Source organism: Lithobates pipiens, unplaced genomic scaffold (genome assembly GCF_037356315.1).
Source record: "Lithobates pipiens isolate NorthernLeopardFrog02 unplaced genomic scaffold, aLitPip1_a1.2 Scaffold_8, whole genome shotgun sequence".
NCBI classification, from domain to species: Eukaryota; Metazoa; Chordata; class Amphibia; order Anura; family Ranidae; genus Lithobates; species Lithobates pipiens.
In genome coordinates, this window is record NW_027507903.1 from 139114054 (window position 1) to 139129503 (window position 15450).

Genomic DNA, 15450 nt, shown 5'->3' on the forward strand with positions numbered 1-15450 from the left:
ACAGGAAGACCTCAGCCGGGAGGAGGCTGTGGAATGCAAACTGCAGGACATGGAGGAGGGGAAATGCCTCATGTGTGAGGAAATCATGTACCACACACTAAATAGGGGTTGAGGGGCGAATAAACCAAAAAAAGCCACCTGTGTGAGTTGGACCCTCCTCCTCCTGCCACACCTCCAACACCACAGCCACAGCCTGGAAGGAAGCGTGGAAGGAAGACAAGATAGTGATGGCCTGGGTACAGTCTGGTCTGACAAAAGACGCAGGCTCTTCTATGACCACAGCCTGGGGACATATATGTCATCTGCTGCTGTTCCTGATCTCTTGGACTTCTGGACCAGATTGTGCTCCCTTATATATGGACTCTTCAGGCCACCAATTTTTCCTTAAAAGAGTTGATGTGTGCCCTGGGGGCCAGAGGCCAATTTCAGCAGTTTCTCCAGTGTTGCCTTCCTCTTAATTTGGTTATGACTCCTAATAAAGGTTTTTTGACTATGTGTTTTACTTAAACAGGACAGTTTATTTGACAGTAGGCAGGTACATTTCAAAAATACAAAGTAAAATTAACAAGGGACGCCAACACCAAACAACCTCCTCGAGATTAAAAAAAAGAAAAAGAAGATAATAATGGTGTTGTAACTTGACACACAAAACACACAAAAAAAATTATGGAGATCACTGAAAAAAACAGGAGATCTTGATTAAAAAAACAACCACAAAATAATTAAAACATAAAAAAAAAATATTCAGGAGATCTGACGAATAAAAATATTATATTCATGAAATGACGAGAAATAATAAAGAAAGAAGTTTGTGAGAACTCTGTGTGTATATGAGCAGCAAAACAACTTCATTCTTCTAGCATTATAAAGAAAAAGAGAATGCGCTGCATTAAAAAATGTTCAACATTGCAGCATGATGAATGTGCTATAGCCATTACGAATGCTAGTTTTACCAGACCGAGCTCTTCCGTCTCATAATTTATTCTGAGCATGCGTGGCACTTTGTGTGTCTGAATTCTCTACACATTATCGGAATTTACGTGATCGGATTTTGTTGTCGGAAAATTTTAGATCCAGCTCTCAAACTTTGTGTGTCGGAAATTCCGATGGAAAATGTCCGATGGAGCCTACACACTGCGTGTACAGGGCATTAATATTAAAAGCAAACTCCCCCATCCATCTATGTCTCTACACTTTATATTGTTGAGAAATCACTTTGATAAACAACCCCCTAGCGTTTCTGGATGTGGCCATCTTGCATAAGGGCAAATGATTCATGCGTCCAGGGGAGTGTGTTTAGCTGAGAAAACCCCTCCCTCTCCCCTCCTGAAGACCCCTGGGATGTATGACATAATTTGCCTAGGCAAGAAACTAGGAAGTAACTGAACAAAAATTTAAAAAACAAGTTTAAAACAAATAAATATGATATACTTTCCTATCTAACTACTAATGCTAGCAGCATGAGGATTAAAAATAATCAATGTTAATTGAGGAGAGTGAAGTTCCACTCATGTTTGCCTTCTGGTGGCTGATATATTACAAGTCTCTGAGACAGTTTTGGTGGTTTGCAGTCACTGTTTACCTCTGTATTCAGGCATTAATACAATAGCTGGGAGTGGAGAGTTCTCCTGCCATACTGTGCTAAGTCATTGAGTACCAAGATACATCTGGGATTGCAAGTGTAGGGATTGCAAATACACACATTACACACGTATTTATCGGCATATGAAACGCACAGACGTATAACATATACCCCAATTTTAAGAGAGAAGTTTAAGGAAAAAATATTTTCATAGCCCCCTTTACATTACACAGTCCCCCTCCCACTGCACAGTACACAGCCCCCCTCCCCAGTACGCAGCCCCCCTCCCCAGTATGCAGCCCCCCTCCCCAGTACGCAGCCCCCCTCCCCAGTACGCAGCCCCCCATCCAGTACACAGCCCCCCATCCAGAACACAGCCGCCCATCCAGTATACAGCCCCACTCCCCCTGCACTCTCAGGAGACCCCCAGTCTCTGGGGACAGCACTGCCAGCATTCTCTACAGTTAAGAAAAAAAGGACTGCTCCTCCTGTGTCACTCATATTGTAAAATTAAGCTTCCATATACCTCAAAAGCAAAATTTTTTCCACTGACCTGGTCACATGACTGCTCTCTCTCTGACGTTTCAAAGATGGTCATGTTACTGCTCTCCTCCTCCAATCTAAAGCTAAAACTAGGAGGATGAGGAGTGGGGGAAGGAGAGCAGCCAGAAAAAACTGAGCTATTGAGACAGTGGTGTAACTAGAACCATCAGGGCCCCAATGCAAGAAACCATGAAGGGCCCCCCTGACAGGCTCTTTTCTCCGAGCCCAGTGGCAGAAGACCAGGGCCCGGTCGCAAGTGGGTCGCTTCCCCTCTTCTCCCTCCCACAGGCATTCAGCGGCTGCAGGAGGAAAATGGAGCACAGCACTGTGTTTTCACTTTAGGTTAACATAACAGCTCCCTGCATAGTGCCAATTACAGTTCGGCTGACGATCGGGAGCTCGTTCTGCCATTCCACCTATCGAAAGGGCCCCCCGCAGTAAGGGGCCCAGTCGCCATGGCAGTCTCAGCGACACCTATAATTTTGCCACTGTATTGAGATATTTACAAGCTTTGCTTTATAATGACACTGACACAAGGGGAGCGGTATAGGAGAAGGAGCTGGCAAGTGATTTTTTTGTCAACTTTAGACTATGCAGACAGCGCTGTCCCAGGGCCAGGAGAGGCGGGGCGGCCGGCCTGACACCCCCCCCCCCCCCCAATGGGTGGCTCCTGGGGCGGACCACCTGTTGATAAAACATAGTATCGGTGTATAACACGCAGGCACTGTTTGTCCTCTGTTTTCAGGGGGAGAAAAAGTGTGTGTTATACTCCAATAAGTACGATAATTTTTGATTGAAGTAGCCAAATTAACATTGGATGGCTGTCTGAGCCTTTCTTCATAAATCCTTCCTTTTGCACAGGGCACCTATCATACTTTTTAGTTTTTACCTGATTACATATACCTAATACTGTCTCTAGGGTCAAGTTCAAGCCGTGATTTCATGTACGCAGAACTTGAAAGGTTTACATTACTGTCAACAGCTACAGTGAAGATTCATCAGATACGTCAAACATCAAAGACAAAATTAACTCAAACAACGCAAGTTCCTGGATATGTTTCCACAACAAAAATAACTACTACAGTTACCATCATATAACATAGGGGTGGACAACACACATTGCTGGTTAGTCAATAAAGAATAGTTTTTAAGTTTACGCTGTCATCAGTCTGAAAGTTTGCTCATTTTTCTTTGGAGACATATTTTTTTAAAGTGAACTTGCGCCCATGCTATGGACTTTCAAGTAGTTTACATTATATTGAATATTTTACATATAGTAAATAAGCTTTAGGCTACATTCACACCTGAGCGTAGCATCTTTGTGCATTTTTCTAGCATTTTCTTTGCTATTTTTACATGCGATGTTGGCACAGTTTTTTATGTGAGACCTGCATGTTTTTATACAGCATTTTTGAGCTTTGACGTTTTTTTGAGCCCATAGAGAAAACTATCATCAGATGCATCATTTGTTGCTAGGTATTTCAGCTTTTTTAGCTTTATTATTAATCTATTTTTTTTTTCCGTTAGGGTTAGAGTTAGGTTAGGATTAGGAGTTGGGGATTGGGTTATTTTTTTTTTTTTTGGGTTAGGGTGTTATTAATATTACTACTACTACCACTACTATAAATACACAAATTTAAATAATCATAAATCATTTTAATGAATATTAAGTAATAATAAATAAATAATTAACTCCTAACCTTAACACCTAACCCTTAAAAAATTTTTTATAATAAATAGCTAAACACCTTAACACAAAATAAATAAATACAAATATTATTATTTTTACTAATATTTTTGTTCAGGTTTGGGTATTTATGCATTATTATATTATTATTAATAATAATATTTTTTTAGGGTAAGGGGTTAATTATTATTTTCGTATTATTACATATTATTAATTTCTTTAATTTCTTTATGATGATTTATAGTTATTTGTGTATTTATTTTACATATATTTATTCATATATTATTACTGTTCAATTTTTTAATTTGAGCAGAAAATCGCTCAAAAAACAAATGGCACGTTTCCATTCATTTCTATAGGAATAAAAACATGCCAAAAATGCTCACATCTGCACAATTCAAGCTACTAAAAAATCTCCAGAACTTTCTTGAGCTTTAAGCGACTTGGACTAGAGATATGTACCTCCAGCATTTTGGAGCTTCGAGCTTCAAGCTACAAAATGCTGAGGTGTGAATGGGGCCTTAAAGCAAGCCCTCACAGACCTTTATAGCTGCAAGCACTGTGAAACAATGAATCCTCAAATTGCACAGCAGAAACACAGAAGCTGTTTTAATTGTTATCTCAGCAGCTCAGCTTACCCTGTGCTCCCCTCTCCCAGCAGTGACATATCAGCCTTCTAATATCTAATGCAGCCATTCTCAATCGGGGGTTCCATAAAACTCTAGGTTCCTCAAGAGGTTGATAGGGGTTCCTTGAGCTGTGGCTGACTGGCCTCCAATTTGAAGGTACCGGCACAATTTAATACAGCTTGGTAATGCCAGCAGTATGACACCAATTATCCTTTTACCTGTCTGTAGGGCTGACATTCTGACCACCACTATAGGGGTTCCATTTTTCCCACTAACTACCAACGTAAGGGGCATTTCTACCATTGACACCCCACCCCCACCCCCATGAATTAGTTTTAATAAGGGTTCCCAAAGACCTGAAAATTATTTTCCTTTTTAAGGTAAAAAGATTGGAGAAATTTGCTCTATTGTAAACACATAGTAGTTGCTGTGGGAAGGAGGAGCAGGGTGAACTGAGCTGCTGAGAAATAAGGACTTGATCAATGCTCCTGCTAAGAAGGCCGAAGAATGAATTGCCTACTATTTACTCATTTGCCTTCTTGTTCCCAGCCCATGATTCAGAAACTACCGAAGCCACAGGGTAAGCATAAAAGCCAAGCAAATAGCATTTCCAGGAAGATGTCAGCAATGGCAACTCCCATATTTATCTTAGGAAAGATTTACTTTTTGTTTACTGTTCTGGATTTCCATAATCTGACAGCAGGAAAAAACAAATGTGTGTTCATTTTTACCAGGGTCACAATCTACAACAATTTTACCAACTACTGTAGGAAAAGCGACAGTGGGAACGACGACACAGCAACCCAGATCTTCTGAACATGCAACAACTTCAAGGGAAACAGCACAATCAGTTCCAGAATCCACATACATTTCCACTGATGAAACTCCTAAATTATCTACCATCAGTTATACAATGACTGGACACGATTCAAGCATTCCAGGTCTGTTAACATTAATTAAAGTGGCAATAGAGATTGAGTTCCAGGCGCTAATCTTAAGAAATTCACCCAGTGGTATGATATAAGCACAGCTTAACCGTGCTGCTGTCTGACAGCATGGGATCAGATGCCGAAATGCTGAAGACATTTGGGGCTGACAGCCCTCAGAAGCTGAACTGGAAGTAATGAATGGTGGCTGCAATAAACTGCATATGCTCTCAAATGAGCTGCTGGCAATTTATTGAAAAAAATTTACTAAAAGTACAAAGTAAGAATGGTTGGATAGCAATGTTATCACACTGGCTGTGAGGCCGGCTCGGGCACTGATGGATCACTGTGTCAGACCGGGAAATTACAAACATGGGACACCGACCATGGATGCCACAATGCAATGCCAACTGCAGTGTATTGTAAGCCGGGCCCGCTGGCATTAGAGCATTGTGTCACTGTCACTGGCAATGATGGTAGAACCACATAGCTGACTATGTCTAGGGGGATGGCGCTGTGGTGAGTTGCAAGTAGGGTTGCCGCCTCATCCCTTTAAAACCAAACACATATTAATTACACAGGTTCTGTGGCTGATTAAAGTGGTTATTAAACTCACTTGGTGCCTTATCTGCATTAAATTAGCCTTGTGTAATTCATATGTGTGCGGTTTTAAAGGGATGAGGTGGCAACCCTAGAGGCAAGGAGGAAGGCATCACCGATGTCCAGGATGGAACTGAGGTGTCCAAGAAGGAACCAGCCATGGCCAGCGTGGAATGCAAATGTCCCTCATGCTGTGACCTAGCAGCTCATTTGAGAGCATATGTGATTTAATGCAGCCACCATTCATTACTTCCAGTTCAGCTTCTGAGCCCTAGCATTTCTGGCTGTGGCCATCTTGAGTAAGGGCAGATGATTAATGTAGCATTTACAGATAATATAATGACAGCTCAAAATACTTAATTTTTTAGCTGTATTTATTTATTAACCACTTGCCTACCAGACCAATTCTGACATTTCTCTCCTACATGTAAAAATCATATTTTTTTGATAGAAAATTACACAGAACCCTAGAGAATAAAATGGCGGTCATTGCAACTTTTTATCTTGCACTGTATTTGCACAGCAATTTTTTAAAAGGCATTTCATGCATAAAAAAAAAAAAACAGTAAAGTTAGCCCAACTATTTTGCATAATGTGAAAGATGATGTTACATCAATAAATAGATACCTAACATGTCAAGCTTCAAAACTGCACACGCTCGTGGAATGCCGCCAAACTTCGGTACTTAAAAATCCCCATAGGCAACGCTTGAATTTTTTTTACAGGTTACACGTTGTGTGTTACATAGGAGGTCCAGTGCTAGAATTATTGCTCTCGCTCTATTGTTCGCAGTGATACCTCACATGTGTGGTGTGAAGGTTGTTTACATGTGTGGGCGCGACTCACGTATGCGTTCACTTCTGCGAGCGAGGACGCGGGGATAGTGATGGACGAACTTCCGACGGGACGTTTCGCGAACGCGAAACGCGAACGGGCACAAACGTTCGCGAAAACGACCGTTCGCCGCGGGCTCCATTGACTTCAATGGGAGGCGAATTTCGCAAACCTTTAGGTCGAATTTGCGGCCACGGGGTAATTATTAGGGGGTAGCACGTAGTCCCACCACCTGGACAATAGCATAATACATGTATGAGGTGAATTTGGGATCGATAACTACAAGCATTTTTTTTTTATTTGGGAAATTGTTCTGACAATTCAGGACTATGGAGCTAATGAAGGCAATGGAGGAGAGGGAAGGTCAGGGACCAGGGTAGGCAAACAAGAGGGTGCAGGAGATACAGAGCACTGACAGCAGCACCGTAATACAGAGCACTGACATCAGCACCGTGACATACAGCGCTGACAGCAGCTCCGTGACATACAGCGCTGACAGCAGCTCCGTGACATACAGCGCTGACAGCAGCTCCGTGACATACAGCGCTGACAGCAGCTCCGTGACATACAGCGCTGACAGCAGCTCCGTGACATACAGCGCTGACAGCAGCACCGTGACATACAGCGCTGACAGCAGCTCCGTGACATACAGCGCTGACAGCAGCTCCGTGACATACAGCGCTGACAGCAGCTCCGTGACATACAGCACTGACAGCAGCTCCGTGACATACAGCGCTGACAGCAGCTCCGTGACATACAGCGCTGACAGCAGCACCGTGACATACAGCGCTGACAGCAGCTCCGTGACATACAGCGCTGACAGCAGCTCCGTGACATACAGCGCTGACAGCAGCTCCGTGACATACAGCACTGACAGCAGCTCCGTGACATACAGCGCTGACAGCAGCTCCGTGACATACAGCGCTGACAGCAGCACCGTGACATACAGCGCTGACAGCAGCTCCGTGACATACAGCGCTGACAGCAGCTCCGTGACATACAGCGCTGACAGCAGCTCCGTGACATACAGCGCTGACAGCAGCACCGTAAGCAGCCCCAGGAGGAAGTCAGCACAGCACAGGGATGGTGTGATCCCCTCATAATAAGAACCCCCAGGAGGAAGTCAGCACAGCACAGGGATGGTGGGAGCCCCTCATAATAAGAACCCCCAGGAGGAAGTCAGCACAGCACAGGGATGGTGGGAGCCCCTCATAATAAGAACACCCAGGAGGAAGTCAGCACAGCACAGGGATGGTGGGAACCCCTCATAATAAGCAGCCCCAGTAGAAATATGACACCGCTCAACCTCTTCAAAGAGGAGGGTAGGGGCATATAGTACGGTGTGCTTTTTTGGGTCAGGGAAGTGAGCCAAATGAATTAAGAAGGTCTGTGTGCTTGATTCCAAAAATTGTTTATAGACATATACATGGTCTACTGATCACATGTGTTGAATTCCTCCGAGATCCATGCCTCATTCATTTTTAGAAATGTGAGGTAGTTAACACTGTCGTGAGCTAGGCGAGTACGCTTATCGGTCACAATCCCCCCTGCTGCGCTGAACGTCCTTTCGGACAGGACACTGGATGAGGGGCAAGCCAACAGTTCGATTGCAAATTGGGCAAGCTCTGGCCAGAGGTCAAGCCTGCCCACCCAGTAGTCTAGGGGTTCATCACTCCTCAGAGCGTCCACATCGGCCGTTAACCCAATGTAGTCGGACACCTGACGGTCTAGGCGTTCCCTGATGCTGGATCCGGATGACACCTGTCGATGGGTCGGCTGAAAGAATGACCTCATATCCGAAGTCACCAACACATCTTCAAACCGGCCTCTTCTTGCAGGCGCTGTTGGATTGGTACCCGCAAATCCTTCTCTGGGAGTGGGAATTGCTCCTCTGCCAGCGCACGCAAAAGCAGAATGCAGCATTTCTCGAAGCAAGGCCTGGAAGTGCTGCATTCTGACAGCCCTCTGCGACGGCGGTAACATTTCCGCCATTTTGTGTTTGTACCGGGGATCTAAGTACGTTGCCACCCAGTACTGGTCCTTGACCCTCATGCTTTTTATACGGGGGTCCCTATTAAAACACTGGAGCATGAAGGCCCCCATTTGCACTCAAGCGGAAGGTATGTGGTGGTGGTGGTGTTGTTGGTGGTAGTGTCTTTGGGGGTGCACATAGCAGAGAGTGAAGAAGAGGGTGCAGATCGAGAGGATGAGGAGGGTGCAGAAGAATAAGGCTGAGTGAGCCACTCAACCAAGTCTGGTGCGTCCTTTAAAGTAATTGAACGCACCTTCTGCAACTTCCCACTTTGGCTCAAGGCTGTTGCTCCTGCCCTACCCCTACCACCCCTGCGGAAGGGCCTGCCTCTTCCTCTGCCTGTCATTTTTTAAATCACCCTGTGACAAAACTCTTAGTCCCTATACCGCTGAAGGACTGCTGCAGTATAGGGCAGCGGTCAGCAGTAGTGCACGTCAACCCTATGTATTGTGGACCGATAGCGGTCCTTACAGAACAGCAGACTGTACTGCACTCAGGCCTATGTACCGTAGCACCCTATACCAAGTTACCAGTCCTTATAAGAACTTTTGTGGACCAAGCAGGTTGTGTGTTAGTGATTAGCAGACTGTACGTCAGTCCCTATACCAATGAAGGACTGCTGCAGTATAGGGCAGCGGTCAGCAGTAGTGCACGGCAACCCTATGTATTGTGGACCGATAGCGGTCCTTACAGAACAGCAGACTGTAACGCACTCAGGCCTATGTACCGTAGCACCCTATACCAAGTTACCAGTCCTTATAAGAACTTTTGTGGACCAAGCAGGTTGTGTGTTAGTGATTAGCAGACTGTACGTCAGTCCCTATACCAATGAAGGACTGCTGCAGTATAGGGCAGCGGTCAGCAGTAGTGCACGGCAACCCTATGTATTGTGGACCGATAGCGGTCCTTACAGAACAGCAGACTGTACTGCACTCAGGCCTATGTACCGTAGCACCCTATACCAAGTTACCAGTCCTTATAAGAACTTTTGTGGACCAAGCAGGTTGTGTGTTAGTGATTAGCAGACTGTACGTCAGTCCCTATACCAATGAAGGACTGCTGCAGTATAGGGCAGCGGTCAGCAGTAGTGCACGGCAACCCTATGTATTGTGGACCGATAGCGGTCCTTACAGAACAGCAGACTGTAACGCACTCAGGCCTATGTACCGTAGCACCCTATACCAAGTTACCAGTCCTTATAAGAACTTTTGTGGACCAAGCAGGTTGTGTGTTAGTGTTTAGCAGACTGTGCGTCAGTCCCTATACCGCTGAAGGACTGCTGCAGTATAGGGCAGCGGTCAGCAGTAGTGCACGGCAACCCTATGTATTGTGGACCGATAGCGGTCCTTACAGAACAGCAGACTGTAACGCACTCAGGCCTATGTACCGTAGCACCCTATACCAAGTTACCAGTCCTTATAAGAACTTTTGTGGACCAAGCAGGTTGTGTGTTAGTGATTAGCAGACTGTACGTCAGTCCCTATACCAATGAAGGACTGCTGCAGTATAGGGCAGCGGTCAGCAGTAGTGCACGGCAACCCTATGTATTGTGGACCGATAGCGGTCCTTACAGAACAGCAGACTGTAACGCACTCAGGCCTATGTACCGTAGCACCCTATACCAAGTTACCAGTCCTTATAAGAACTTTTGTGGACCAAGCAGGTTGTGTGTTAGTGATTAGCAGACTGTACGTCAGTCCCTATACCAATGAAGGACTGCTGCAGTATAGGGCAGCGGTCAGCAGTAGTGCACGGCAACCCTATGTATTGTGGACCGATAGCGGTCCTTACAGAACAGCAGACTGTAACGCACTCAGGCCTATGTACCGTAGCACCCTATACCAAGTTACCAGTCCTTATAAGAACTTTTGTGGACCAAGCAGGTTGTGTGTTAGTGTTTAGCAGACTGTGCGTCAGTCCCTATACCGCTGAAGGACTGCTGCAGTATAGGGCAGCGGTCAGCAGTAGTGCACGGCAACCCTATGTATTGTGGACCGATAGCGGTCCTTACAGAACAGCAGACTGTAACGCACTCAGGCCTATGTACCGTAGCACCCTATACCAAGTTACCAGTCCTTATAAGAACTTTTGTGGACCAAGCAGGTTGTGTGTTAGTGATTAGCAGACTGTACGTCAGTCCCTATACCAATGAAGGACTGCTGCAGTATAGGGCAGCGGTCAGCAGTAGTGCACGGCAACCCTATGTATTGTGGACCGATAGCGGTCCTTACAGAACAGCAGACTGTAACGCACTCAGGCCTATGTACCGTAGCACCCTATACCAAGTTACCAGTCCTTATAAGAACTTTTGTGGACCAAGCAGGTTGTGTGTTAGTGATTAGCAGACTGTACGTCAGTCCCTATACCAATGAAGGACTGCTGCAGTATAGGGCAGCGGTCAGCAGTAGTGCACGGCAACCCTATGTATTGTGGACCGATAGCGGTCCTTACAGAACAGCAGACTGTAACGCACTCAGGCCTATGTACCGTAGCACCCTATACCAAGTTACCAGTCCTTATAAGAACTTTTGTGGACCAAGCAGGTTGTGTGTTAGTGATTAGCAGACTGTACGTCAGTCCCTATACCAATGAAGGACTGCTGCAGTATAGGGCAGCGGTCAGCAGTAGTGCACGGCAACCCTATGTATTGTGGACCGATAGCGGTCCTTACAGAACAGCAGACTGTAACGCACTCAGGCCTATGTACCGTAGCACCCTATACCAAGTTACCAGTCCTTATAAGAACTTTTGTGGACCAAGCAGGTTGTGTGTTAGTGATTAGCAGACTGTACGTCAGTCCCTATACCAATGAAGGACTGCTGCAGTATAGGGCAGCGGTCAGCAGTAGTGCACGGCAACCCTATGTATTGTGGACCGATAGCGGTCCTTACAGAACAGCAGACTGTAACGCACTCAGGCCTATGTACCGTAGCACCCTATACCAAGTTACCAGTCCTTATAAGAACTTTTGTGGACCAAGCAGGTTGTGTATTAGTGTTTAGCAGACTGTGCGTCAGTCCCTATACCGCTGAAGGACTGCTGCAGTATAGGGCAGCGGTCAGCAGTAGTGCACGGCAACCCTATGTATTGTGGACCGATAGCAGTCCTTACAGAACAGCAGACTGTACTGCACTCAGGCCTATGTACCGTAGCACCCTATACCAAGTTACCAGTCCTTATAAGAACTTTTGTGGACCAAGCAGGTTGTGTGTTAGTGTTTAGCAGACTGTGCGTCAGTCCCTATACCGCTGAAGGACTGCTGCAGTATAGGGCAGCGGTCAGCAGTAGTGCACGTCAACCCTATGTATTGTGGACCGATAGCGGTCCTTACAGAACAGCAGACTGTAACGCACTCAGGCCTATGTACCGTAGCACCCTATACCAAGTTACCAGTCCTTATAAGAACTTTTGTGGACCAAGCAGGTTGTGTATTAGTGTTTAGCAGACTGTGCGTCAGTCCCTATACCGCTGAAGGACTGCTGCAGTATAGGGCAGCGGTCAGCAGTAGTGCACGGCAACCCTATCTATTGTGGACCGATAGCGGTCCTTACAGAACAGCAGACTGTACCGCACCCAAGCCTATGTACCGTAGCACCCTAGACAGACCAAGTTACCAGTCCTTATAAGAACTTTTGTGGAACAAGTGAGTTGTGAATGATTAGCAGACTGCAGCAGAAGGGCAGCAGTCAAGTATAATATTCTTTCTATATTTGGAAGAAAGAATATTATACGTGTACAAGCCTATTACCGTACCACTGATACCAGTCCTGAAAAGAACCTTTGTGGAACTAATAGTAACAGCAAGTCTTTAAAATTATCCTCACTGCCTGACACACTGCTTCCTGCCTGTCCCTATACAAATTGGCAAAAAAGAGTAGGCTGGAACGATTAGCTGGAACAGCTCTTTTGTGGACCTGATAGTAACAGCTAATGATGATGATGATGATGATGATGAAGAAAGACTAATCTGGCTGAGCTGTCCCTAAAATAGCAGCATACAGCGCTCTGTCCCTTTATCTAAACTGACAAAAGAAACTCAGGCTGCTGACCTAACACCTATACCAGTCCTGAAAAGAACTTTTGTGTACCAAATAGCTAGCGTTTTCTCTGTCCCTACTCCACACAGGATCCTTTCCCTACAGTGACAGAAGAAAGAATGTAAAATGGCCACCGGATCGGGTGTATTTATAGGTTAGGGGGAATGTCCAAGTGTCCATGAGCTGTCATGTCTCAATTGGTTGTCCTGTAACACATGATAAACGTGTCACGAAAGGTTAAAGTTCTTGTATACATTAAACACGTAAGTCCGCCGGGGCGAACGACGGAAAAAGGCGTTCGAACCCGCGGACGGCGAAAGTCGGAAATTCGCCGCGAAACGACCGCCGGGCGAACCGTTCGGCCATCACTACGCGGGGACAGGGGCGCTTTAAAAAACTTTTTTACTTTACTTTATTTTTCTAGTTTGATTTTTCTTTTTAAATTTTTTTTGGCCACTTTTATTCCTACTACAAGGAATGTAAACAACCCTTGTAATATTGTAATATGAATAGTGCAAGACAGGTCCTCTTTACAGTGCGATCTGGGGTCAATAAGTCCCCAGATCTCACCTCTAGGCTGGCAAGCCTGAAATAAAATTAAAAAAAAGATCCTGGCTTCCCATCTGAGGAGGCTGCATTTTTTCAAATGCCTAGCCGGGGGGTTGACGTCATAACATTGCGCCCAACCTCCGAACTATCATAGAGACTCCGGGGACCATCTGGTGTGCCGGAAATCTCTATGGTCAACATCTGGCGCTGGTCATTTTCTTCTCCGATTTGCCGATCGCAGGGGACGAGCTGAAAGAAGCACCGGAGAACTATCAAGCAGCTGAACAGCCGCTATGATTGTTCTAATGGTGAAGGGAATTGCTGGCTCTAAAAGAAGATATCTGAATCAGATATCACCACTCAAAGTCGACTATGTCATATGACGTTGGGAAGCGGTTACCAAGGAAGAGCTGGAATTTCAGAATAACGTTCCTCAATGTAAAATTGCAAAGACTTTAAATATATCATCTACATAATATCATCAAAAATTCAGAGAATCTGGAGAAATCTCCTCACGCAAGGGACAAAGCCAACATGCAATGTTGGATCTTCGGGCCCTTAGACGGCACTGCATTAGAAAACAGGCATGATTCTGTGATGGACATCACTGCATGGGCTCAGGAATATATCCAAACTAAAGAGGAGAGTGACTTTTCCGCTTGTTATCAGCTCTCTGAAGGTATGGGAGTACATTAGTGCTTACGGAATGGGCAGTTTGCTGGAAAGGCACCATCAATGCTGAAAGATATATCCAGGTTATAGCAGCATATGCTCCCATCCAGACAGCGTCTTTTTCAGGGAAGGCATTGCATATTTTAGCATGACAATGCTAAATCGCATAGTGCATTTATGACAACAGCATGGCTTTGTTGTAGAAGAGTCCAGTTGCTTAACTGGCTTGCCTGCTGTTCAGACCTTTCACTAATGAAATATACTGTACATCAAAGAGGACCCAGATTTGTTGGGCAGTTAGAATCTTTTAACAGGCAAAATGGGACAAGATTCCTCTCCCAAAACTCCAGCAACTGGTCTCCTCAATTCCCAGACATTTACAGTGCAGGGGATGGTACACGATGGTAAAAATAGCCCTGTCCCAACTTTTCTGAGACATGTTGCTACCATCAATTTCAAAATGATCATATTTTTCTTAAAATGCTACATATTCTCAGTTTAAACATTTGATGATTTTTATTGTAAATACAATATAGGTTTATGAGATTTGCAAATTATTGCATTCTGTTTTTTATGTAGATTTTCAACTTTTTTTGGAATTGATCTTGTATATGTTCTTCATTTATTTACTATGATCATGACTACAAAATACATTTAAAAATTGTTTACGGAGCTCAATATCTCAATCTGATATTTAAACACTTGAATAAACCAGAGCAGAAACTCATCCCCCTTGTTTCAATGGTTTCAAATGGCCCCTATAATCAGTTATTTTTGTAGGGGTATCAACCCATTGTCCCCAGTGGTGCGACTGATAGATGACACATAAGTCACCTTTCTGGGCAATAGGGATACCAAAATCAATGGCTTCATCAGCATTGGGTTTAGTGCTTTGGTAACCCTTATTTTGTGCATTCCTCTAGTCTTTTCATTTTTTTTACGTTTAGATAGCTTTAAAGCAGAGTTCCACCCAAAAATGTAACCTGCATTTTTCCAGTTCCTTCCACTGTCACATTTGGCACCTGTCAAGGGGGAGGGGGGAGCAGATTCCTGCCCAATACAGGTATTTTGCTCCCACTTCCAGGCATAGATACCCGAGCCACCCATGGGTATCTATGTCACCCAACCGCTGTATTCTGGGAGACACACGGGTCCCAGAAACAGCAGGGACCAGAGTTGCACATGCGCAGTAGGGAACCTACCTCCTGTTTCCCTTACCGAGGATGGCAGCGGGAGCACCCAACAGCTGAGGAATAGATCGACTTCGGATGCTGACATCATGGGCGCCCTGCTGGTTCTGGATGATAAAAAGGAGTCTAGGCCGCATGGATTAGGCCTGAGCCAACAGTCAGGGCAAGG

At 45.1% G+C, this 15450-nt stretch overlaps 1 protein-coding gene across 3 annotated transcripts in view; it reads left to right on the plus strand.

Annotated features, from left to right (window-relative positions):
• Positions 1-15450, plus strand: part of IL15RA (interleukin 15 receptor subunit alpha) — a 214716-nt gene that overhangs the window by 130393 nt on the left and 68873 nt on the right. For all 3 annotated transcript variants that reach the window (XM_077473412.1, XM_077473413.1, XM_077473411.1), the window contains one exon: positions 5176-5382. In XM_077473412.1, coding sequence (XP_077329538.1) covers positions 5176-5382 — 207 coding nt within the window. The remainder of the gene's footprint in view (positions 1-5175; positions 5383-15450) is intronic.